This window comes from Scardinius erythrophthalmus (assembly GCF_964197995.2).
Source record: "Scardinius erythrophthalmus genome assembly, chromosome: 3".
Lineage (NCBI taxonomy): Eukaryota > Metazoa > Chordata > Actinopteri > Cypriniformes > Leuciscidae > Scardinius > Scardinius erythrophthalmus.
In genome coordinates this window covers 38,645,514-38,673,037 of record NC_138223.1, presented here as the reverse complement: position 1 = coordinate 38,673,037, position 27,524 = coordinate 38,645,514, and the positions used below count along the sequence as shown (strand labels likewise).

At 38.2% G+C, this 27,524-nt stretch overlaps 1 protein-coding gene across 1 annotated transcript in view; it reads right to left on the bottom strand.

Annotated features, from left to right (window-relative positions):
- Positions 1 to 27,524, bottom strand: part of cfap58 (cilia and flagella associated protein 58) — a 221,839-nt gene that overhangs the window by 106,180 nt on the left and 88,135 nt on the right. The window contains exons 2-9 of the mRNA XM_081360925.1: positions 24,468 to 24,728; positions 24,155 to 24,303; positions 23,303 to 23,459; positions 22,234 to 22,428; positions 21,740 to 21,877; positions 17,796 to 17,955; positions 6,491 to 6,573; positions 4,392 to 4,583 (exon numbers count right to left, since the gene is read on the bottom strand). Of these exons, the coding sequence (XP_081217051.1) occupies positions 4,392 to 4,583; positions 6,491 to 6,573; positions 17,796 to 17,955; positions 21,740 to 21,877; positions 22,234 to 22,428; positions 23,303 to 23,459; positions 24,155 to 24,303; positions 24,468 to 24,704 (1,311 nt within the window). The 5' untranslated portion in view covers positions 24,705 to 24,728. The remainder of the gene's footprint in view (positions 1 to 4,391; positions 4,584 to 6,490; positions 6,574 to 17,795; positions 17,956 to 21,739; positions 21,878 to 22,233; positions 22,429 to 23,302; positions 23,460 to 24,154; positions 24,304 to 24,467; positions 24,729 to 27,524) is intronic.

Genomic DNA, 27,524 nt, shown 5'->3' with positions numbered 1-27,524 from the left:
TACAGTACAGTCATAACATAACATAACGTACAGACATTATCTTAATTCCATAATGTCATTAAACATAACAATATTGCTGGCCATACACTGAGAAAGTGCGCGTCCGGTGTGTGATACAGTTGTCCTAGACGCGACGCGGCGTGTTAGTGTTTTGCGTATCTATGGCAACAACAGACTTTTATAACGTGAATCCAGGATCGCTGTCGTGAAACACTTAAATGTTTCCCTTACCTAAGAGAACCGTTTAAGAGATTATATGCAACACCCTTAAGTTATTCTCTTAGGTAAGGGGAAATCGCCCCCTTAAAGGTGCTTTATGCAACCGGGCACAGCTCCTCCCGTGTAGTTCTGGGCTGATTTCTCACCTTTCTTAGGATCATTGAGACCCCACGAGGTGAGATCTTGCATGGAGCCCCAGTCCGAGGGAGATTGACAGTCATGTTTAGCTTCTTCCATTTTCTAATGATTGCTCCAACAGTGGACCTTTTTTCACCAAGCTGCTTGGCAATTTCCCCGTAGCCCTTTCCAGCCTTGTGGAGGTGTACAATTTTGTCTCTAGTGTCTTTGGACAGCTCTTTGGTCTTGGCCATGTTAGTAGTTGGATTCTTACTGATTGTATGGGGTGGACAGGTGTCTTTATGCAGCTAACGACCTCAAACAGGTGCATCTAATTTAGGATAATAAATGGAGTGGAGGTGGACATTTTAAAGGCAGACTAACAGGTCTTTTAGAGTCAGAATTCTAGCTGATAGACAGGTGTTCAAATACTTATTTGCAGCTGTATCATGCAAATAAATAGTTAAAAAATCATATATTGTGATTTCTGGATTTTTTTTTCTATTCTCTCACAGTGGACATGCATCTACGATGACAATTTCAGACCCCTCCATGATTTCCAAGTGGGAGAACTTGCAAAATAGCAGGGTGTTCAAATACTTATTTTCCTCACTATAAAGCATTTGCATTTTTCTCAGTTTATTATGGGCTTGGTCTTGTTCACTTTTTTTGTTTTTGTTTTCTAGAAAGATTTAGCCACACAAATGAGTCAAGGCTCGTAATTCTTTCCCTGTCCTTTTCTTCGGCACACATACAGAAGACATCTCTGACGCTCTTTTAAATTTGAAATTAACAACTACTAGTTGTTCGGTTCGATTCTGTACACACTGTGTAGAATTTTGTAATTCACTTGTAGAATGCTGTGTGTGTACAGAACAGGATTAAACTCTAAAAGGTGAACTGACAACCAAATTTAGCTGCGGTGTGTATGTGGCCTTTATGAAGCGTCTGACATAACCCTTTAAGATTCTATATAAAAACTTTTCTATATAAAGTTTACAGAATTTCATTTGTGGGTGATTGTCAATTTATGAAATGAAGCTTAATGGCCATATAGAACAGGTTGAAGATCAGTCTTAATTAAACCGGTTCTCTAATTATCTTATTCATTGCACTCTTGACTCAACTTGATAGTTGCCTGCCTATTATAAACAAGTTTGCCCATAAGTGCCTAAACGTCACTGCCTTGAATTGTGTAAAGAGCGGCACACACGCATATGCACGGTTGCGATAGCAACAGTATTATAAAGTCATTAGTAAGACGACTCACACAAGCACACTGATTGAAGTACTACAGAATGAAGAAATGCCTTCAGGGATTACAAGAGGAAAACAACAGACTCTCAACTCTAACCAACTCTTAGAAAGTAAAAGATTTTAAGAAAAAGAAATGTGGAGAGATTTAGATGGGTTTTTTTTTTCACTCTTAGGCCTGAAATATACTGTATGAATGTAAACATTTTAAGATGTGCAAGTTAGATTTCATGTTTTGAAATGGGTTCAAATTCAATTCGCATTTCAGTGCATTGATGTGTTGCATTTTTGGTACTGCCACAAGGGACACAAGCTGTTTTCTTCTATACCTGATGTTCTATTTCCATAGTTTTAGAGACTCTTGCTGAGTTAGTTAAAGCTAGTTGTAAAGCTAGCTACCTGTATGGCACAGACATTTGAAGGTTACTCCATTCCTCCACTGAGGTGTGTTACTGCCACATTAACACAAGTATTGCATGTCCGTGTTTACATCCGTCAACTGCCATTCTGACTGTCATCAGACAAACGGAGTTACGGTTCGGTGATATTCCACTCAGACAGGAAAGTACATGGATACGTTTTTTGGTATTTCTAGGCGTTGTATTTCATGTCACATTTTTGGCAATCTCAATTTCTCATAGCTAATGGAGTCTCATGAACGTGCGCATCGTGCAGAGAAGACCAACGGCCAACGTCAGAATTTCGTTAAATAATAACAGTTTCGTTTTGTTTTTCCACTCAACCCTATCCTATACCCCCAGAACACTTGGAATATACTGCATGTGTCGCATGAGATCATTCTGTGATATTGCATCTTTTTAAAAAGCTTGATGCTGGTCGCTATTCACTACCACTATATGGACAGGGACAGCAGGACATTTAAAAAATATATCCTTTTGTGGTCCATAAAAGAAAGGCATATGGCATTAGAACAACACCAGGGTGAGTAGATGATCACTTAAAGTCCCATACAAATGAATATATGAAATCCAAATATATATATATATATATATATATATATATATATATATATATATATATATATATATATATATATATATATATATATATATATATATATATATATATATATATATATATATATATATATATATATATATATATATATATATATATATATATACAGTACCAGTCAAAAGTTTGGAAACACTACTATTTTTAATGCTTTTGCAAGAAGTCTCTTATGCTCATCAAGCCTGCAGTTAAAAAAAAAACAAAAAAAAAAAAACAATAATATTATGAAATATTATTACAATTTAAAATAATGGTTCTCTTTTTTAATATACTTTAAAATGTAATTTATTTTTGTGATGCAAAGCTGAATTTTCATCAGCAAGTGCTCCAGTCTTTGGTGTCTTATGATCCTTCAGAAATCATTCTAATATGCTGATTTATGATCAATGTTGGAAACAGTTGTGCTGCTTAATATTTTTTTATAACCTGAGATACTTTTTTCAGGATTATTTGATGAATAAAAAGTTAAAAAGAACTGTATTCATTTAGAATAGAAATCTTTTGTAACAATATACAGTACCGTTCAAAGGTTTGGGAACAATAACTCTTTCTTTTTTTTAAGAAATTAGTACTTTAATTCAACAAGGATGCGTTAAATTGATAAAAGGTGATGGTAACGATTTATATTGTTAGAAATTTTTTTATTTTGAATAAATGCTGTTTTTATGAATAAATGCTGTTAACGTTTTACTCAATGAATCCTGAAAAAAGTATTCCAAAAAAATATATAAAACAGCACAACTGTTTCCATCATTGATAATAACTAAGTATCAAATCATCATATTAGAATGATTTCTGAAGGATCATAAGACACCAAAGACTGGGGTACTTGCTGATGAAAATTCAGCTTTGCATCACAAAAATAAATTACATTTTAAAATATATTAAAAAAGAGAACCATTATTTTAAATTGTAATAATATTTCATAATATTACTGTTTTTTTTTTGTTGTTGTTGTTGTTTTTAACTGCAGGCTTGATGAGCATAAGAGACTTCTTTCAAAAACATTAAAAATAGTAACGTTTCCAAACTTTTGACTGGTACTGTATATATATATATATATATATATATATATATATATATATATATATATATATATATATATATATATATATATATATATATATATATATATATATACACACAGCCTGTGATGTAGTCTGGTTAATTTTTTCTTTTTTTTCTTTTTTTTGGCTAGTAGAAGTTCTGATTGGCCAGTAACTTAAAAATTAAGTAGCCAAATTGGCTGGTGAGAGAAAAAGTTAATTTCAAACCCTGGTTACAAGGTAGTTTGTGACGTCTATTTGTGACGTCGCCTTCTTAGACCAAATTTTACCTCAGATGAAATTGAGGCACAGTCCCGCAGAGTGACTCTCCTACAACAACCGTTAAATCAAAAACCAATAGGAGCGTAGAACCTGATGACACAATCAGTGCAACAAAAAAAAACACCACTTGCTCCACACAGATCATCTTGGGATTTTTTCAAGACAAGCCATGATCAAAATGAATGCTTACAGATTGTTTTTGTTTGCAGGCCACCATTTTAATCCCGCATGTAAATGCAGCTCACCATCAGTGAACATGTCACGGATTGATGATGCAAAACTCTGGATAAGTCTTCATGCATGCGTCCATTTCTGACATTAATGGCCACTGAGATCCCACTGTGTGACATGGCTTACTGTGACAAGCAACAATTGTAAAGGCCTATTATAAATCATAGTGTGCACCCGGCTGTGTGTGTGTGTTCAAACATGCTTTACCTTCTTTTTGAGCTCACTGGCCTCGTTTATGTAGCAATTCCTCTCTTTCTCCAGCTGGAAGATGATCTTTCGTTGTTTCTGGGCTTCGTCCCTGTAGAACAAAATCTCTTGTTCCAGAGTCTTCATTGACTGTTCGTGTAGCTTAACAGTGTTCTGTTGTTTGTTTGTTTCATTTGACGCCTTGATCATATTCTGGGAAAATATGCACATACACATGCAAGAGGTTACACAAAAGATCACTTTGTAAATATACTTAGCAAGAGTGACTCAAGATTTTCACAAAATAGGCTTAAAAAACGAGCTTGAGAACAGGAGGATTTTACTCTGTGATGTATTGCTGTTCAATAGATCAAAGAAGCGATTCTCTAAGGTAAGCTGATATCAAAAGCTATGTTTGTTTGCCACAGTGTGCATTTGTGAGACAGAGTGTCTCCTGTGCAATTAAATATGAATATCCTGTTATCTTCATACGCACAATAGCAATGCAATATTCAGCACATCAGCAAAAACATCATGCACCTTCTCTTGTTTTCTGAAATCCATCTGTGCATCATAACAGCGTGGGGAAGCTATGAGAACTATGAAACTGCAGAACTGCAGCAGAAAATTAGCCATGAGGAGGAAAAAATAAACCTCAAAGACTCGCATAAAAGCTAACTCTGGCATTAAGAGTTGTCTCAGGTGATCCGAAGCACGTCCAAAACGCAGACCCGGCGTCATGCGATGATCTCAATCCCCCCTCCCCCTTCCATTTTACACAGTAACAATGTTTTTGGGGTCTACTAGAATAGGTTTTCATGCTTCAATGTTCAAGGTTTTCATGCTTCAGTGTTCAAAAAGCACATTTATAATTGTTCCAACACCTCTCTTTCCAGTCTGTCAGTAACACTCTTTTTAGTTTCGATCTCTATAAAGCGCAACGTGCTCTGATTGGTCAGCTGAATCGGTGTGTTGTGATTGGTCAATCACTTCAAGTGTGTTTCAGAAATGTCACGCCCCTTACCATAACCGTGAGTTTCAACCATAGACTGTAAAAAAAGATGGACGACGCCCCTTCGCTCTCTTCCATTGATGAGAACTGAAGCCGCCAGTGTCCCGATATGGCGCTGACATATTGGAACTTGAGTCTGCGCAGTAGCGATCTCGGGACCAGACCTGCTCAGTAGTGAGCAGGAAGTAAAGCCGCGAAATCAACGCTCCACCCTCACTCTCGCAGAGAGAGTGCATTTTGCATACTTTTTAAAAAAAATTGATTGCAGTACGACAAGAGGCTTGTTAAAATAAAGTAAATACAATCTCCTCAGTCCTCCGAAGATCCCGAAAAAAATGTCCGTTGGTGCTTCAGTGACTACTTCGCTCAGAGAACCTGTCAATCACAGCTGTCAATCATGACGTTACACCACCGCATCACGTAACTGACTAAAAACCAACTTATTTTTGAAACAGACACTTGAACTTATATCAGCGTGATAAAAAAGGCAGCAAATGAAAGAAACCACCTTTGGAAAAAAGATATTTGAAGTGTAATTTAATTGTTTAGTTGGTCTCAAGTCCCGTTGAATAACACAGGGAGGCGGGGCTTATGACCTATACTAGGACCAGTCACCGGGGGGCGATCGAGACGTTTTGGCTTCACTTTTCAGGGCTTGTGCGGCACGCTTGGTTTCAACACACTACTAAAACAACTCAACCAGGCCTCACCAACTTTTTTTGCGTATGCCTTGGGAAGGGAATTATTTATATGAGGAATAGTGCGACGTGTTTGTTTCAAGGAAGACAACTACAATGGAGGCGTTTCAGAGATTTCAGAAACAGTGCACACTGGCATAGAGAATAACTCCCTTTGCAGTGAATTTGTGCTTTGTAACTTTGCAGACCTTTTTCATGATCAAACAGCCACATTACACACTAAAGAAAGTTGAAAATGTAAAAAAGCATAATAGGTCCTCTTTAAAATGAAATATTAAAAAATCAACTGACAGGCCTAGAAGAACAATGTTTTGTCTGTTAACGTGTTCCTTATGGGTGGTTTCATACGTTTTAATATAGTTGTGAGGTAATTTTGCTAAAGTAAATTAGAAACACGTGTCCACACACACCTTATTAAGGATGGCCCTCTCCCGCACCAGTTCATCTATAGCCTTCTTGTCCATATCCCTCTGATTTTTTGAGGCCTCCATTTCTAAGAACAAGAGAAAAAAGGCACTTATTGTTATTTAATATTTTATATTCTTTCAAAGCCAGTGGGATATAGCGCTAATTGTTACTTTTCTTTTTGAAAGGCTTTTCGCTAATAGGGTTGTTTTCAGAAGCACTTTCCACAGCCTGTGAAGGACCAACGTAAAATAATTACACAATTCAAAAAGCCCATTATACAGCTGCAGGCGAAAGGAGGTAGAAAAGAGAACTGGGACATGCAAAGACAGAAAGAAAGAGTGAGAATCAGCGAAACAGGAGAATGGAACTGTGCCGTGTCTCGGCCGTCAGCGAAGAGGCTCGCATGAGTGGACAATGTAGGACTGCACTGTCATGTGAAATGGCTATTCCATGTTCTATCCTCTGATGACCCTGCCTCCCTCGCTCTTCGGACGGCCAGCTCACTGACCCCGCTGTCAAAGCCCATCTCATCAATCATCCAGCCAACCCTGATTAAGATGACAACATCCATCACCGTGGAATCCCCGATTAAGATGACAACAGGGCTGTGCCTCCATCCATCAAGCGCCAAACACCCTCCATCTCAACCGTCCAATCAGAGCTTGGAGACTTTCACTAATTTGAGGTATCTTTATAAATTACTGGCTTGATGACAAGTCTGATCATTTGTCAAACTGCCCAGATGGGATCAAGGACACTAAGATAAATTAAGTGCACATTTTGTTTTGTCGGTCCATGAAAATTACATACATACTAATGCTCCTCCATTTGGAGATGAAATTCTGTAATTTCAAAGAATACAGCATGTTAGATATGTTCCAAAATGTTCTGATAGGATCACAGGGAAAAAAATGCTACATGAAAACATTTAAAAGTAGCTAATCATTCTATAGCTAATGCAAAAGGGTAATTCTACTGTATTTCGGTACAAAATTGTCTCATTTGTTAAAATAGAAGGATGACAGCATCGATAGGTTGCATGAAATGTCCTCACCCTTAAAAAAAAAGAACAAAACTATGCAAATGAAAAATGAAAAGACTATGTTAAATATGGGTTCAGTTTTAAAGATTTGTTTTTGTGTTTGTGGTATATTATCAGCTGCCAAAAGCATGAAACCAACAAAATTCAAGAGACATTGAAAAATGTTGCATTTTCCTATTCAGACTATGCTATGTTAATAACTTAACTATTATTTATTTAAATAATTTAAGTGTTAGTATTTTTAAATGATTTATATTATATAAATTATATCTATAAAAATATCATTGCTTTAATACATTTCATTGTTAATCATTTATTGTTGGGTTCTATTTAGTTCATGATATTAAATATTATTAAATTATTTCATTTACATTACTTTTGTTAACTTTTGAACACTCTTAGAAGAAAAGATGGATTTTTTTAATGGGATCATTCTATGAACATAGAATGAACATAAACATTCTATTAGTTTTGATGATTTAATTTAGGTTTAATTGCTTTTTAAGCTTTTTGAACTTTAAGAATTAAACAGCTCTTAGACATACGTATCACCAGAAAAAAACTAAACCTGTGAAACATGAAAGTATTACTGTAGGTAATCATTTAAGATATTGCTCCTTTTAGAATCTTTTTGGAATAAAGTGTTCTTTAAAATTGAGCCAAAAACTAAGGTTCCATATAGTACCCCATTGAAGCTTTTTTTGAGTGATGATCAAAAATTCTGGTTCTGTGCTGAATCACCACTTGATGTCCAATCAAAACCAGCTGTGTAGATTCACTGTGTACAGTGGTTTTACATAAACACAGTGTTTCTGGCCAGAGAACATTATAAAACAGCCAAATAACATTAAATAAATGGTCACATTCACATACTCATGTTATAGGCATACACATTTCCATCTTACTATATTCAACAATTATTTCAAAAAAGTACAAAGAATGGCACAAGGAAGGTCTTTTGTGTTGCAATTGTTCAACTCACAACCTACTCAAAGCTCTCTGGATTACAGGTCAGATGGTCAACAACTGATGAGACTGATGGAAGTGTCCGACTACATTGGCCCTAGGGTCTCTCTGAGCAGTGCAGCATGTGGTATGAAGGTAAGATACTGCCAATGCTTTGATCCAAAGTGACAAACTTTACAGGAACAGTCCTTCTAGAGCAACAAACAAAGTACTGTTTTCAGTGGTGACTGTCGACGGGCTCAACCTGCAGCCTTCTGGTTACTAGCCCAGATCTTTACCACTATATCCACCTCATAAGACACTTGGAGCTGACACCAGTAGGATCCACAGCCTTTATTTCATAGAGTCTCCTGATAAATCTATCTTCACATGCTCAGCTGGGATGGACAGACCATGAGTATGATCAGGGTAATGGATGCTGGTGTTGGTGAGAGGTCATATAGTGCCTGGAAGAAGAACGATGTGAGCAGGTGTGGAGGGTGGGGGTGGGGGTGGGGAGGGGGGGGAGCAAGAGATGAAAGACCAAAGGACTCGAGTCCAAAGAACAGTTTCAGATCATACGTCATTCACCGCAGGAACTCGTCTCGGATATTAACACACAATCCTGCCTCAAAATGAGAACTTTCAGTAGACAAAACATTTACGCTGGATATCTTTTAAACATAAGCACATGGATCTCTAGAAACATGGAAACTCATAGTTAAGACTAGGCCGGACAACACAAACTGAAAACAAAACAAACAAAGTCCACATGGAAAGTGTACGTGTGACAGTATGCCACCTCTCGAAAGGCACGACCTCACGCCAGAGGATGGAAAATTGAGGAGGCTCTGGAGGGGGAAAGACATCCGGGAAGAGGTCAAACAAAAAAAGACCAGGGTGGTGCTGATGGTGGTGAAGTCCAAGGGCAGAGGAAGATCGTCGCTGATCCAGGCCACATGGTGGTGTCAATGACGTGGAGGGAGGAGCCCACCACACAGCCGGGGAGCCGATGCAGCGAAGGTACTCTGATGACCTAGGTGGCCGCAATGTAGGCGCAGTGACAACCCCCCGAGATGATGGCAGGGATCAGGAGGGTTGAGGTCGAGCTGGAGCAACTGAAGGCAGAGGCGGAGGAGCTGGCCAAAGCTGAAGGGGTGGAGGGCTGGAGAGCAACGAACGGCCCGGCCCGCAAGTCCACTGCGTAGGCGTATAGATGCCAGACCCAGGTAGAGCCGATGTACCAAGGGAGTCCGGCAAGGCATCAAGGGAGGAAGGAGAGTAGGAGCCAGGGTGAAGGGTCGAGGAGGAGTGGAGCGCTCAGAGGCAGGAGGCGGAACCACAGGCTTCCCACATCCAGGAAGAGATGGCTCCCAAAAGGCCAGAGGTGTTGACTCGCCACTAAGGGACTGATGGGAGGTTGCGATGACTGAGTGGCAGGAGTAGCTGGGGACTGGAGTGGAGCTTGGAGGGTGGTACAAAATCTCAATAGCATTCTGGAGAGGTGGTGGGAGAGGGAGGCTGGGTGAGACCAGAGAGTTCAAACATAACAGACTGATCGGCAGAAAAAGGGGGGCAGAAAATCAACCTCTCCAAAATCAAAGCAGTTGTCCAGTGCCAAACATTCACTCTCAGTATCTGGAGGGTGAGCTATCCTTCTGCTCAAGGCACAGTAACTGTATGGATGGAACATCCATGGTGATCAAAAAAAAAAAAAGAGGGAAAAACAAACAAACGCAAACAAGAAAAAAACAACCAAAAAAAAAAAAACACCGCTAATCTATTCAAGGTCTGGCCTTCTGTCGCTACTTGTAGTAGAAACACGCACAAGGACGAAGATGAACGATCAAGTGTCTTTAATAGAAACAATATAATTTTCAGGATCACAGAATTAGCTTACTCACACAGAGTCATAGTGTAGACCAGCCTTTCTCAAAGTGGGTGCCCCCTGACTGTGTCAGGGGTGCCGCGCAAAAAAAAAAAAAAAAAAAATTCTGACATTTCATATATAAATATATTTGAATTTACATAAATACATTCTTCTTCTTTTTAACCCTTTCGCACGTACGATCACACCGGTGTGATCAGTCTAGGCTGGTCCCTGGAGCACCGGTGTGATTAGAACGGTCAGTGCATGACGTGATCAAATTCAAATGTGCTTTCGCGCGTTGGCTGGAGCTGAGCCAGAGACAGGCAAGTGGGGCTCGATGCAGAGCCAAGTGGGAGGAGCTAGAGCTCCAGCCCCTCCCCTCGCTGGAGCTCCAGCCCCTCCCCTCGCTGGATTTAGTGGGCGGGGCCGCGCATGCGCAGGTAAACTTTCTCGCTATCAAAGAGTTACGTCACGATCTTTTCCCGCAGCGTTGCATTCCGGGAAGGCGCCGCCATTTTAGGTGGTAACTCTATCAGTTGATCAGTTGCCATGGTTACTTCTACAGTGAGGCCAAGATAAATAGCAAAAGAGAGAGAAAAGATCAGTTTGATATGCGTTTGCATTTTAGCGATATTCCACAGTTTCTTGGGAAGATATGGAGAAGGAAAAAGCTTAAATAAACGGCCTATCACGTTAATGACGTAGCCTACGACATTGCCAGAATGTACGATCTGTCCGCACACGGCAGGTCCAAAATGCACATCCAATATCAGATTTATTTCCACATATAAATAAAACAAATAAAGGCCCTATTTTTAAATATATTTTATATAGTCCTATAATGTTTTTTATATAGGCTAATATATTAAAATGTATATTTGTTAATAGGCTATCTTCATAATTAAACAAAAACACATCTAACATAACATAACCTGAGTTGTTCATTTTTTTCAATATGTTCTTATTTATTTCATTAACGAAATATCAATCTTCGTCTTTATACCAGAAGATAGCCTACAAAAATCTTCAAGATAGCCTACAGTATAACGGATTATCACCTTATAAACAGTCCTTTGTGGAATAAGGCCTGCTATATAGAAATAGCATAGCCTTTTATAGCATCTTAATTTAAACTTTATTTTGTTATTAGGTTAATAAAATGCTAACTCGTCTAATGTAATGTAAAGACCTGGATACTAATACTTAAATAGGCTTTATGTCATTAGATAAGGCCATCTAATTTGATTAGAGTTGATAGACTAAATATTTTTAACGTTAGTCATTCATTTAGCCTAAGCAATTACTATATCGCATTAATCCATCCTGGGTGCAGTTCAAGCAAGCACCGGCATAAGTAGGCTAATGATAATAAATGTGTCTGAAAAAAATAACGAAGCATTTTCATTATGTATTAATAGGCTGTGTACAGTAGGCTATCATAACACTGAACAATTCAACATAAATCTGGGGTAGCCTAGTGTCTCAACTCTCCCCCACTGGCCACCCCGCACATTTCTTTTGCATTTACCTTGCATGACACAATACCATGAAATATTTTTTAATAAGTTTTTAGAGCACAGAATAGCCTAATGTTTGATGCATCCGTTGTTCAAATTGCAGGGGACACAATATGTAGGCTATGCACAGTAAAAATTTAACATGAATGTCCATTGGGGGCTATTGCTTGAACGTAGAAGTTGCCTATGATAAAGACATGATAGCCTATAGGCCTACTAGCATATAGGATCGAGCTGTAGCCTATGATGCATTTGCACAATGATAACATAAAAACAGTTACCAATAGGATACTCTGCTCATTTCGTTATTTCAGGTTAGAAGCCAACAGGAAGAATTTCCATCGGAGTAACCCCGGCGACAGCTGACAGCCCCAGACCCAGACCCAGACCAGACCCCTCCCCAACACACACACACACACACACACACACACACACACACACACACACACACACACACACACACACACTCACTCACCCTCACACACACTCACCCTCACCTGTACAATTGTTCAGTTAAAATAAAATCTTTGGTCCTTACAATTTCTCACTTGTCTTCTATGGCTGTTTTCTTTTGGTAAAAAAAGTAAAAAACCATAAAAGTCCCATAAACGTTCCGAAAGGCCGCTGTTGGTCATGTGAACGTCCTTTTGAACGTCCGGAGGAGGACGGGGACGTTCGGGGGGACGTTCGCACAGGCCATTTAGGGGACGTTCTGGGGACCTTTTTTTTGTTAGCTGGGTAGCACCTCCATCCCCAGCATCAGCAGCACCACCTCCATCCAGGCGCGCTGGAAGCTGTTTCATGCGAACGGGGCTGAGGGCTGGGTTGGAAAATATGTGACGTCATTATGTTGTGGCTGACAAGGTCACGTAAATGCGGTGGACAAAAAATAAATAGGGGTGCACTATCTAAGCTTTTACATTGCCTTTTAAGTCTAGTAATTTACATAATCAAGCAGACGCTTTTGTCCAAAGCAGCTTTAAAAGTGAGGAAAACAACGAAACCGTTATAAAGATAAAATAATAAATAGATACAAAGTTTCAACCGTTTTTAGAAACAAACACAAACACACACACACACAGTGTGAGTAATGTTCTTATTAGGTGTTTACGCGTTTGTCACAGAAACGATAAATATTTAATCATAATCACGACAAATATTAGAGAAAAATACAATATGATGTATGCCAGCATCTTGCGCATCAAAACAAACTTGTCCTTCCATCACGGTTGAACTCGCACTAGATCCAGCAAGGGTGAGCTAGACCTCTAGCTGCAGCGAATCCCCGCTCACTAAATCCAGCGAGGGGAGGGGCTGGAGCTCTAGCTCCTCCCATTTGGCTCTGCATCGAGCACCATCTCGAGACAGGCGCGCTCAGCGGTCATATATCACAACTTTTCAGTGTTTTCATCCACATAATGTTTGTTTTAGGTTTCAGACATAAGTACTAAAAAAACAATACATTTAGAGTTTGTAAAATACACACTGTCACAGGAAGAGGCAATAATAATCCTTTCCATTATAATTAGTTTTATTCATATCAGATACACATTGTGTAAGTAACTTTAAAGTTTACTCTATTCTTCTCCCAGTTCACCTGCCACTTACTTTTATGTATTTCGGGAGAAGTGGATGAATTCACTTGTTGTAAATCCAACAGATCCGATTCTCTGAACTGCGTCTGCGGCACAAACTAACATGGCGGCGCCCATCGCGCATACAGCTCAACTAACGCGATCGTTATAATGGTGTTCAAAAAACAAAACACTTCCACTTGCATATATTTGACAATCGGAATATCAGATATTTCATGCCATATCTAACAAATTTGTTAATATTTTGAATAAAAAAGGAAAAATGACATAAAAGCAGATCATCATTCATTCAGCTCTGTTGCTGCTGCGGTGTGTCACGTGACAAGCAATGACGCGTCACCATGGAAACCATAAAGTGACACATTCTAAATAACGGTCGCCTTGAAAAACTCATGCTGGGGGGTCAGCCAGAATATTTTAAATTTATGTGTGAAAGGGTTAAGCATATGAACGGATTAATAAAATTGTAAATTCATTTTAGATAAATATATATATAAAATTTGCATTTACATTTGGGTTATGCAGTGTTTTTAAATTATATTTTACACTGGGGTGCCTTGAGATTTTATGCACTTTTGAAAGGTGCCCTGACTGAAAAAAGTTTGAGAAAGGCTGGTGTAGACAAGGACAGACAACACAAACTGAAAAGGCATGAACTTAAATAGAGGCAGTGATGAGACTTAATACAATCAAATCAACAACCATGACAACAGATTAAGGCGGGAAAACGGTACAAAACATAAGCAAAGTCCACATGGTTAGTGTGCGTGTGACAGTGACAAATTTTAGGCTAAATATTGTAGCGGTATTAGCCATGCTATTAAGGGATACATTTGCCCTTTGATGTACCCAACAACAGATATGGCCTTTTCTCACTGTTAGTTATTATAGACCTATCTATTTTGCTGCCCTATGCACAATTATATGGTAAGTTGCATTTTATTATCTGCATCATTTCGTCCCTCCTGTACACAATGCTTTTAGAACAGAACTTCTGCCCTTTTTTTGTCGCAACCCACTGATTTACAACCTGATCCCCAATGATCCTGTAAACATTGGTTTTGAAACTTGATAGTTAATGTCATTTTGTTCCATTCATTTCCCCCTTTTTATTGTTTCGTTATATTACCCCTTACAAACACAAATAAACAGACCGTTAAACGCCTCCAGATAAGCAGTCTGAGCTCTGAACATGAATCAGACAGAGACTAAGGTCACTTTATTACCATGGAGTCCAATGCCACCAATGTTTCCTTTCTTTTTCTACCCTAGAGCTGTGGTGCACACACACTTGAGGCCTCTGTGGGTGTGCAAGGAAAAATTTTAAACGGCAGAAAGTTTAGCTATAAATGTACAGGTTTAACATGAGCTCAATGTTTTATTGAACAATAGAAGTTTACATTACAAGCATTAAATGTAATGCAAGCCTTTTTTAATGTCATGTATTAAATTTACCAACAACCCAAAAGAAATCATTAAAATCATGGCTTGAACGCGAACAAAGATTTAGGAAGGACATCCACCTGTCCTATGCGGGACAGGCAGGTCCTGCCACAACGGCTGCAGGTAAAGGTCTGGTCCAGGATAGGTGCTGAGGGGACACGGTTTGGGAGGGAACCACTTTGTGGTTGCTCACATCTCTGGAGTGAGATAAATAATGTGGAGTGGATATCTTTTGGAGTGAAGGCATGAGATTTTAGCAAAACATTTGAACTCGTACAAATATTGTTAATTTTATTAAATACCTGTGTCTATTTTCAAGATTAGCATGAGAGTTAATTAGTAGCCTGAACTGTCACAAACGCAAAGGCTTTGTAGTAGAAACTCACACAATGAAGATGAATTAGCTTGAAATGACTTTACTAAAAGACTCAATGATGACTCAAGACTCAAGATATCAATGATAACTGTGACACTAATGATGCTGGTCATCTTTATTTTTCCAACTTAGTTCTGTAAAATAGTTTTATTTGTGCAAACTTATTTGTTCAAGGAAAGGCTGTCACCCTAATTGGGATCGTTATTGCTTTATGTGCCTGTTCTGATTTAAAAAAAAAAAAAGATCTGATAGTTACATTATTCAAAAATAAATTGCCCATTAAAACAGCTCTGATGTAGTTAGCCACAAACATTTGTTTTATTTTTTTTAAAAGCTTTGACTGTAGTACTTTAAATAATGAGAAGCCTGTGCTTCGTAAACAACATGTTAGGTCGCCATCAGCTCAATGGGGAACCAACAAGAAAGATTGACGAGAAAGAATATTGGGGACTGATTTAAATCAGAAAAGAAAGAGAGAGATACATATGAATGTGAAGAGTCAGTGGTCCGTAAAAAAGACAAACCGAGACAAAGAGAAAAACAAACTGACAGAAGTATAATTTTCTTTCCAAAACCCTGCAATATTCAAATAGTAGGGAAGAACCAAAGACGGACAGGACAGTATGTACAACGGGAAATGAAAATCAGAGAAGTGTAGAGGAAAGTAAAGAGGCCAAATGAAAAATTAAATTAAATTAGATGTATTCATTGTTTGACTGTAATTACTCTGAGCTCTATCTTCCTTCAAAACGAATTGCCTGTGTTTAGACAGAGGAAGAGAACAAAGCAAGGAAGATGAGAGTTTTTGAAAGAAGAGAAGTCCTCCCTTAAGTCATCTTGATAATGTTAGTCAAGGTTTCTTTCCCTGAAAACATCATAATTTAGTTTTACATGTCCATTTCTCAACCTCTCTTTGTCCAGGCCATAATATACTAGGACACAAAAAAAAAGATTTTCACTAAGTAATTGCTAGTACATTTCACAAATAATTACAAAGAAATGGCAAGTAACACAGAGTTAAACATGAAATATAAGCAGAAAGTACCGAAATAGTATTTTCTTGTAGAACATACTCCAATAATCTTTATTTTATTAACAACTTAAAAAGAAAATCTTTTACAGTGTGAAGAAGATGTTTATTATACACTGTTTATTATAAGTGTGCAAAGCAGTTTTGTCGTCTAGCGTATAAAGAGCTTGTGCTCTTTAAATCATTCAGGCATTTAGAATGATTTTTAGAACTAAATCTTGATCGTTATAGTTATCGTCCTTGTGAACGGGCCTTAGGGTACGCATTTTGCCATACTACAGAGCTACTTTTCCATTGTTTTTCAACATGCGCTAGATGGACCTCTTTAAAGGGTTAGTTCACCCAAAAAACAGGTTGAACCACTTGAGTCACATGGACTATTTTAACGATGTCTTTACTACCTTTCTGGGCCTTAAAATTTGCAATGATTTTACTGCCTATGGCTGGTTCAGAAACCTCTCAGATTTCATCAAAAATATCTTCATTTGTGTTCCGAAGATGAACGAATGTCTCACGGGTTTGGAACGACATGAGGGTAGGTAATTAATGACAAAATTTCATTATTGGGTGAACTAACTCTTTAACCATTGCGCTCACATATCTCTCATTTGAAGATTTGACTTGCGCTTTTTTTGTTCCACTAACATGCGCCTCGCATTTGTAACATTCTGTGTGAACCAGCCCTAATTGGTGCAAAATAATCATAGCAACATGTGCAGTATACATCTGTTTCAGTCACTTGACTTTTGCATTCATCACCATTACTATGCCCCGTTGATGATCAAGCATAATGACTGAAACAGATGAATATCATAATATTTTTTTTATAATATCTAGTTTGAAACTAGGCGTTTTTATTTCAAATTTCAATATGATTGAGATGGTGAATTGAAATTCGCAACCGCTATTTTTAACGGTCCAGTGGAACGCATGAATAATTTCTCATGGCTTTGCCTCACTTTTGTGAACTTTTCCCTCACAGAATCGGTGAAATTGAAGTGGATGTCCTAGGGAGAAAGTTATTGGTTTGTCAGTGGCAGTGTTCTGCTTTTAATTCATATGATATTTGCCTAGCTAACAACAGTCTTGGGTCCATAGCGAATCATCTGCAGAATAAAAAGATTACAGATTTTGAATCCAGGCGGGTTTTTGATTCGCCATGCAAAGTGTTTAAAATCCAACACACAAATCGCTAACACTCAACTCCAATTTGAAATAAATTTGGTTAATACCCCATGACACATAATTTAAAAAGCCAAAACACACAATGACACGCTTTGCATCAGTAAGTTTGAAAAAAGTTAATTTTTGCATACTTAGTAGTCAAGAGTTATGACCAGTATGATTTCAGAATTAATTCTTTCTTAGCTTAGTTGTCATGAATTCTGAAAATGTTTCATCACTCTATTGAGCAAGTCCTGTGTGTGTGTCACACCCATGTGTGTGTGTGTGTGTGTGTGTGTGTGTGTGTGTGTGTGTGTGTTCTTGCCTCTCTCCAGTCCAGTGATCTGATTCCTGAGTGTTTCCCTTTGGTTCTCCATCTCTACTTTCTGCTCCTGCATCTGCTGGAGTCTCCTCTGCACCCCCTCTCTCATTTTTGTAAGCTTCGATATCTCCTGTTTCAGCTGGGTTACTTCCTCTTCTTTTATCTAAAGCACACAAGACATCAACCATTAGTGTGTCTATGTGTGTATCCATGTGAAGCCCAAACTAACCATCACTAGTCAAAAAAACTTGTAACTTTAGGGGTACAACAGCTTGTGACTGGAATAATAGTACCCTTAAACTGACAATTTTGTTCCTAATTTATTTATAAAAGTTCATAGAAGTTCCTTAAAGGGGTCATATAATGGTACATGCACTTTTACAAGCTGATTGTACTGAAATGTGGGTTGGCAGTGCCTGTACACAACCATCATAAAATGATACAAATCCATTCAGTGTTTTTTTTTTTTTAATCTTCTTATATGTTTCCTCCCATCTCAAATCAAGCTGTACGCCCCTCCCACGATGGTTGATTGACAGGAGCGTTTCAACACAGACCCACCCTCATGCCCTTGTGAGCGAGCTGTCAATCATAGCACGCGCCGACAGGCGTGTTCATTGTTGATAGCTGGAGCACGGAGTAGAATGGCGTCAGTCTAAGTGATCGTGGTGTTCTTCGGTGCAATAACGAACACAGCAGTCATATTGATGTTCCTAAATCCGAACCGCTGAAGACATAGTGGCTGAGTTTGTTTTCGAAGGGAATATTCCCCACGATCAACGTCATTGCTGTCATGTTTGCGCGAATCATTTCACCAGACTGCTTTACAAACGAGGTCAGTAAAAAGCTGGTTATTTGCTAAGAAGCTGCTCCTGAAAAAAGGATCAGTACCAACTATTCGTGTTCCTGCTGAACCTCCAGAGAAACTGAAGTGAGTATAACGTTTTATTAACCTTTATATTAATCTTTATATTAATCTTTGCAAATCGCTTGCACACTTCGCGATGAATGCGGCTATTTTTACACTCCGGGACATTACGGCATGTTTTCTATGTATGACGTTCTCAATATTATTCATAATCCCATGTTTATAATGAACAACGCGTTATGGTTATTGTGTTATTGTGTTACAAACGGTGTGTGGACAGAACAGAGGGGTGGGGTGAGCAAAGCTCATTATCATTTAAAGACACATGCACTTAAACGGCGTGCTGAAAACAGAGCTGTTTTTGACCAGGTAAAATTAGTGTTTTCTTACAATACTAATGAGAATTTTTAATTAAAGTATATTACAAACTTTTAATTTAGACCCTAAAGAATCATATTAGCATGTACAAAAATGACATTATATGACCCCTTTAAGGGTACACATTCCTACTCTAGGCACTAAAATGGGTTGAAAAGGTACAAAGTTGTCCTTTTATTGGTACTGCCCCAGTGATAAGCTGTTGTACCCCTAAAGCCGTGTGTCCACCAAAGCGTTTTTACTCGCGGCTGGCGTGTTTTTTCAATTGTTTTCAATGGGAGCGCCGCGTTTTTAAAACGCCATGAGCGTAACGAGGCGCTGAGCGTCTTTTTCACGCTGAAGCGCTGAGCGTTCAGCGTTTTTTACTGGTCGCCGAGAGTTGAAGAATGTTCAACTTTTGGTAAAACGCAGTGCTCATCACTGTCACTTTTTACCCAACCGTCCAATCACAGTGGAGGAGGGGCGGGACTAATACCATACCGACCAACTGCGTCCGCCACATGATTCGGCTTGTACAACGTCAACAGATGACAACAACAAGCATAATAACGGAACAAAATCAAGAGCCAGATAAAATACACTACATTGTATTGACATTTTAATATAGAATCAACACAGAAACAAAATATGTGTGAAATGAGATACTAGTAAGACTTTCGCGGATATTCCGTATCATAACAAGTAAAGTGTCTCGGTCTCAACCGTCTCAACTGAAAAAACGCTGCGCTGCCAAAACGCTCTCAAGCGCCCACAGCTGAGCGTTTTTAGCAGAGCGTCTAGCGTTTTCAGCTGGCAAAAAACGCTTTGGTGGACACACGGCCTAAAGGTAAAATTTTCGCACGTTTTTTAAAGATTTTTTAAATGGTTTTAAAAGTAGTCTCATATATGTTCACCAAGGCTGCATTTATCTGATCAAAAATACAGTAATGTTGTGAAATATTATTACGATTTAAAATAACTGTTTTCTATTTGAGTATATTGTAAAATGTAATTTAAATCTGTCATGTAAAAGCTGTATTTTCAGCATCATTACTCCAGTTTTCAGTGTCACATGATCCTTCAGAAATCATTCTAATATGCTGATTTGCTGCTCAAGAAACATTTCTCATTATTATCAATGTTGAAAACAGTTATGCTGCTTAATATTTTTGTGGAAACTGTGATACATTTTTTTCTGGATGTTTTACTGAATAGAAAGTTCAAAAGAACAGCTTTTTTTGCATCAATGTAAACAGTCTTTACTGTCACGTTTGATCAAATTAATGCTTCTTCTCTGAGTAAAAGTATTATTTCTTTAAAAAAAAACAAAAAAAAAACATTTTTGAATGGTAATGCAAATTAAATGTATAATTTAAAACGTATGCTTCTGTGGGCTTGGAGTGGGCATTGTGGGAACTAATTTGATTATATCATCACTGTGAATTTAATTACATGATTAACTGACTAATATAAATGCCAATAAACAGATCAACAAAATGCTAATTACTGGAGAATAAGCAGGACACACATATTAGGAGCAAGAGTGATCCAGGGTGCTGAATCTGTGCCCCCTTGTGGCGACCATGAGGCTTGCAATCATTACTCATTTACTCTGACTCACAGGGCGAGCTGGGAGTGCCAACACTACAAAAACAGGTGCAGTAAAATAGAATAGGGAAATCTGGTTTGTGGAATTGATGCACAGGTTGACTGTCTCTTTCTAGAATGCTGCAGAAACTGAAGATAAAAAGCCTCACATGTTCATTAAGTCTGTGTGAAACTTAATGTTTTTGTTCTTTATTATACTTAATTGGTCAATAATGCCACACGACAAAAGACGTGCCCATATTAAAACAGAATTCCTAATACAGCTTCAGCATATCCTGCAGAGCGGTGCATTCAACCCACCGATCTCCCACCAGACTCAAGCCACTACAATACAAGCCAGAACAAAGAGAATAAAGGGCATTTCATTAAATGTAACATTTGCTATATTAACCCCCACTGTGACTCAGTTGGAAGCCTGACGGAAGTTTTGAGCAGGAAAGATCCATCACCAGTCTGACGGGAGAGGAAGAGGAATAGAAACCTTCATCCTCTAGAGCTCTAATTATATAAGACCGAGACAATTTTGTCAGACTTAAAGAGGGCAGCTCAATAAATCTGTAGGTGTGTGTGTGTGCACCTACAGTGCGATGCCTAGAATTGATTGCCAAGTAGTGTATGCATCAATGTAGAGCAGAGAGATTTGTTCTTTTTTTCTTCCTCTTCTCATGGAACGTGAAGTACCACATCTCTGGTGTCCGCATATGTAAAATGCTAAATATATACCGTGTTCCAGATGCATGTGACATATCAGTAGGATTTCTGTACAATTAGTTTTTCAAAGAAAGTGTTTGTTTGTTTTATTCCTCATATCTTTTTAGATAAATGGTCTCAATCTCAAACAGGTTCGTTAAATAGTTTGCTGGTGATCTTAGGTAAATACAAAACCTACTTAAAGAGGTTGTTCACATTATTAAGCAAGTCACAGTTCTCATGCAATATGGGGAGGAAGAAAGATCTTTCTGAAGATGGAAAGCATGAAAAGGTTCTGCAAAAGGCATGAAAACAACATATTTTGCCAAAACTGAATAGAGATTTGTGAGTGATTTAGAGCACAGAATAACTTTTATTAGAACAACTGAAGTCCATGGTATCTAATGAGTGTGTGTACGTGTACCTTCAGTTCTGATGCTCGCTGTTGGTTCTGTTGGGAGAGTTGCTCTAGGCTGCTGGAGTTTTGTTCATTATCCTGCTGTAATTTAGTGTTGCGATGATGGAGTTGTTCCATTTCTTTACTGGTTTTCTCATTTATAATCTGTCAGCAAAAATACAAATGACTTTTAATGGTCATGGTCACAAGTTCTGCATGTGTGTATGCATTTGTTTCCAACCTAGCTGTTCTGTGGAACAATCTAGATGAAAACATTTCTTCAGATATTAGCTAAATCTTTAGAGGTTCTCAAACGGAAATCAAATGGAAATATTGTCATGAAGTTTTCTTTTTCTTTTCTTTTTTTACAGAGATAAAAGTTAAAAAGTTACAGGCTTTTTTTCCTAAAGTTATTTTTTAACAGAATTTTTCTTTTAGTGTTATGGTAGTGAACTAAGATTGTCCTACCACTGACTCGTTCATGATGCTTCATGTCACTACCCTAGATCAGAGTCTCTTACTTTGTTTTCCTGGAGCTGTTGTTCCAGTTTCTGCTGATCATCTTGCAGACGCTGGCTCTGCTGAGTGAGTGATTTAATCTCTGATTGTTTGGACTCCAGGTCAGTTTGAAGCTGCTTCACTTCCTTTTCCAACTTCTCCTTCCTCCTAGTCTCTCGTTGAGCCTCATTCTGACGCACCTGGATGTCCTGCTGGAGCTGCGAAAGACAGAAAGTTTTGGTTATAGACAGTGTCTATCTATCTGTCCATCCATCTATCTATCTGTCCATCTATCAATCTGTCCATCCGTCTATCTGTCTATCTATCTAACTATCCGTCTGTCTGTCTGTCTGTCTGTCTATCTATCTTTCCAACTATCTGTCTGTCTGTCTGTCTGTCTATCTAACTATCCATCTGTTTGTCTATCTGTCCATCCTATCCATCTATTAGTATTAGTATTATCTATTAGTCTGTCTGGCTATCTCTTTGTCAGTCTGTCTATCAATGTCTGTCTAACACACAGAGACATATATATCATTAGCATCAGCAGCCAGTAGTTAAAGTGTGTTGCAAACGACTATTACTTTCGTCCCTTCCACTCTTTAACTTTTTGTACCCACTTCTGAATTGATATTCAGAGTTTAAAATGGTTTGTCAGGCCACTTATTGATTTTCTTACTACTGTAAACAATTTAAGATAGTTTATTTTACCAGGGAGGTGACAGAAGAATCAAATATGTCCAATTTTACAAGTTTAAGTGCCACATTCAAAATTTTTGAAGAGTAACAATCACCAGGCACCATTTTTCAAATATTGATTTGCTGACACAGCGAGACATTGGAGACAAAATGCTTTCATTTATTCCTAAAACATTCTCATGGCCTTAAAGTGAGAATAACAGCAGTAAAGCACTGCCGACAATGATGCTAGAGATGAAAAGAGCCAATTATATCTTTGAATAAATGTTTTTGTATGCATCTGTGTGATTTTTTATATAATTCGAATAAAATGCCATGACAGTTACTCTGCACACTCACATGATGTTATCAAAAGACCCAGTGGCGTCATATAAAAAACTTTTTATGTAATACCTGAGCAATCATGTCCATGGCTTTGTTCTTCTCCGCCTCTATCTCCTGCTGAACATCAGTGGCTTTAGTGAAGTTCTCCCGGAGTGTCACCACCTCTGACAGCAGCTGGTCTCTCTGATTGGTCAGGTCCTCTTTGAGCTTTAACAGATCGCCCATGCTAGACACATTCAAAAAAGGTTTATGAACAAGCATTGCACTCCATCCCCACCAGAACACCTCAACAAGGTTATATAGTTTCTCTGAACGCCATCACACAGAATCTACAAGCACATAGTTAAGAATAAAAATAAATTCTGTCAGGACCAAATACGATTGACAATTAGCATATAGTTAGGATTGGTGGTATAGTTCTGTTCTTGGCAAGAACTCCCTGCGCATCCATGCAGCCTAGCATGGATAAGAGCAGGGAGAGCACAATAACCCCCCTTAGGGTAAACAGAACAGAACCAACATGAAAATATTGCAGATATCATTAATTCAAGATTTTAAAGTACAACATGATTCAAGAATTTATTTTGATTCAAGGGGAATCAGAATGCCAAATCCTGACTGACTGGAGGAGCTGGGGATGGAGGAGGGTTATTCGCTCCTGAGAAACATGATAGCTGCTGATAATACTAAAGGAGCTTATATATGTGATAGGCGTCGTATTCCTATAGGTTGACGTGTATCAGCTGAGAGTCAGCTGATGCGAGCTTGACTAACGTGACCTGCCAAAACTGAAGCTACACTTACAAGGCATACAAAAATGCTATCTGTGTGTATGATACTTACTGTAACTGCCTCCATTCTACCAGAATCAAAATAAAAACTGAGAATAGACTAAATGTACAGTTGTATAATATTGTTTACCTGTATTCTTCGCCCTCGAAGACTCCAGCTCCTTTTCCATCAAGCTTTTGGAGATTGGTTATTTCCTCTTTTAGTTTCAGGATTGTTTCTTTTGCCTGCAAGTACTTTTCGTTTGAAGCTTCAACCATTTTCCAGGCCTTGTCAATTTCCTAATCAACGGTAAAATACACAGATGATAATTCTCTAGGGCAAAAGATGTGGCAAAAGAAGTCTAATGTTATGAGGAAATCATTCAGAGGTCATCTTGTTAAAGTTTGAAGACACAATAAACGCAACATCCATTTTAGAGTGCCGTAATTTCCGGCTAATGTACCATTTTAAGGGTGCTGATTGTGGTTTGATCTTCATCAGATAGTTTCTTGGCTGTGGATAGTTTGACAGAGTTGGACATGATCTCTGCGTTCAGCTCCCTGCATTTGGCCATCAGTCTCTTTTCGTTCTTGTAGGACTTCTGCAGAGCTTTGGCGACCTTCTCATATTCCACACGAAACCTCACGAATTTTTCATCCCCTGATAACTCATTTAAAACCTCCTGGGTGTCTATGTCCATGGTTTCAAACGTGCTGTCCTCGGTCTGAAAATGTATTCAAAAGCATAAGTGTGACATCATTAGATGCTGTCTGATAACTTATGCTGAAAGTGCACTGTAAATAAGTTGAAGTGAGTCTGAGCCTTACAGATTTGTAACAGTTTGCAAGTCTACTCTAGCACTGCTGATGTTGTACTGAAATGATCAAACACAAAGAACAAAGAGCTGGCAACAGGTGCTGGTTTTAAAACAGATGTTGGAGTGTTCACAGGCTTCATGGAGAAACCATCACACACACACACACACACACACACACACACAAAGAAAATAATCATACACTGGGGCTTTGTCTAATAATCCATCTAAATATACATCAATTTTGGTAAATAATTTTTTTCAAATGATCATTTTAGATCTATAAGCACTTAATTGGTGAAAAAAAGAAGAACTGTTACAGGAACTGTTAACTGACCAAGACTCGTAATTAGCCTAGTGGTTCATTTGTGATTCACGCTGTAAAGAAATTAAATAGTTTTACACTTATGTTATTAAAAGGATAAAGAGTTAAGGCCCGCTCACACCAAGCACGATAACTATAAAGATAACGATAATGATAACTATATATGCGTCCACACCAACGCCCGATAACGGTCTTTTTATTCTAAGCACGCGCGCGCCCACGCTGCGGTATCAAAGTAGCGAAAATGGATGACCTGCTAGAATGGATTCTGATTGGCTGTCAGTGTTTTATCGTTTGACAGCTGGAAAAAAATCGTTCTGAAAGTGATCCCAACGATATCGTTCCTCATATCTTTATCGTTATAGTTGTGGTGTGAACTCTGTTATTCTTTAATATGGAGAATGATTTTTAGAATTAAGGCCCGTTCACACCAAGCACGATAACTATAAAGATAACGATAAAGATAACTATATGCGTCCACACAAACGACCGATAACGGTCTTTTTATTCTAAGCACGTGCGCGCCCGGATGATCCAGATCCATTTTAAATGCGCGAGACCTTTAAATTAGAATGGATTCTGATTGGCTGTCAGTGTTTTATCATTCGACAGCTGGAAAAAAATCGTTCTGAAAGTGATCCCAACGATATCGTTCCTCATATCTTTATCGTTATAGTTGTGGTGTGAACTCTGTTATTCTTTAATATGGAGAATGATTTTTAGAATTAAGGCCCGTTCACACCAAGCACGATAACTATAAAGATAACGATAAAGATAACTATATGCGTCCACACAAACGACCGATAACGGTCTTTTTATTCTAAGCACGCGCGCGCCCGGATGATCCAGATCCATTTTAAATGCGCGAGACCTTTAAATTAGAATGGATTCTGATTGGCTGTCAGTGTTTTATCATTCGACAGCTGGAAAAAAATCGTTCTGAAAGTGATCCCAACGATATCGTTCCTCATATCTTTATCGTTATAGGTGTGGTGTGAACTCTGTTATTCTTTAATATGGAGAACGATTTTTAGAATTATATCTTTATCGTTATCTTTATAGTTATCGTCCTTGGTGTGAACGGGCCTTTATATCTTTATCGTTATTTTTATAGTTATCGTCCTTGATGTGAACGGGCCTTTAAAGTGGGACATTTTCTAATCATTTGCCATTTGTGTTCTTTTAAATAGCCTTTGAAATAGCAAATCTTAAAGGAATAGCCTAAGCTAGTTCTCCCAAAAACAGAAATTACGTCATCATTTACTCACCCTCAAGATGTTCCAAACCTGTATGAGTTTCTTTCTTCTGCGGAACACAAAAGAAGATCATTTGAAGAATGTTGGTAATAATCAAACAGTTGACTGTAGCCATTGACTTCCATAGTGTGTTTTTTTCCTACTATGGAAGTCAATAGCTACCGTCAACAGTATGGTTACCAACATTCTACAAAATATCTTCTTTTGTGTTCAACACAAGAATGAAATTTATACAGGTTTGAAACAAATATAAGGGTGAGTAAATGATGACCAATTTTGGGAGAACTGTCCCTTTAAGTGTCACACTTTATCTGTGTTTAACACTAAGCATAAACCAAATCGGTCATTGCTAATGTTGAAACGATGTTGACATAGTTACTTAAAAACTTCTTTTCAACCTGGAAAAGGCGGATAAAAAAATAAGTTTCATAAAATTGACAAAGTAAACGTTTTTGTATTTATTTATTTATCTTGTATTAAATAATAATATATTATTTAGCGTAAATTGCAGTTATTTTATCTAGCAAAGACTGGCCTAATGTTGACTCCTCACTTCATTGTAACAACTCGAAACACGGACATGCTTCAGGATATAGAGTAGGCTAATGCATTAAATATGAAAGATATTTCACTGGGCCCACTAATACGTTAGAATTCAGTGTTTGATATGCTAATAATAACTAATATCTAGTAGTATTTGCTATTTCACTCCACAGTAAGGCAAAAGTTTCAGTTTAACATACCTCCTCCATTGCGGTCGGTTGTCAGTCCTCTCTAAAACCCTCAAAATGTTGTCGTTTTGTATTTAATAACTGTAACACACATACAGTGGGTGTTTTGCTTCAACAACACACACGAGCACGACACTGTTTTTTGGTCACCAGGGATACGCGTCCTTGTTGCCTGACAACCGCGACCCACTGAGCACTTCGCGGTTCAACTATAGACCTTATTCACAGCAGTGCCATCTTTGATTTTTAATGGGAATAAAAACGAGGCTGTGAGGGACAGACATGCATCTCTTCAATGGGCTGTACTGCTATTCAATGTGTTTTTGGATTGTTCTGCTCATAAAACACTTGAACATATCTTTCCAAGAAATTTCAGTTGACAAAAAAACTCGCG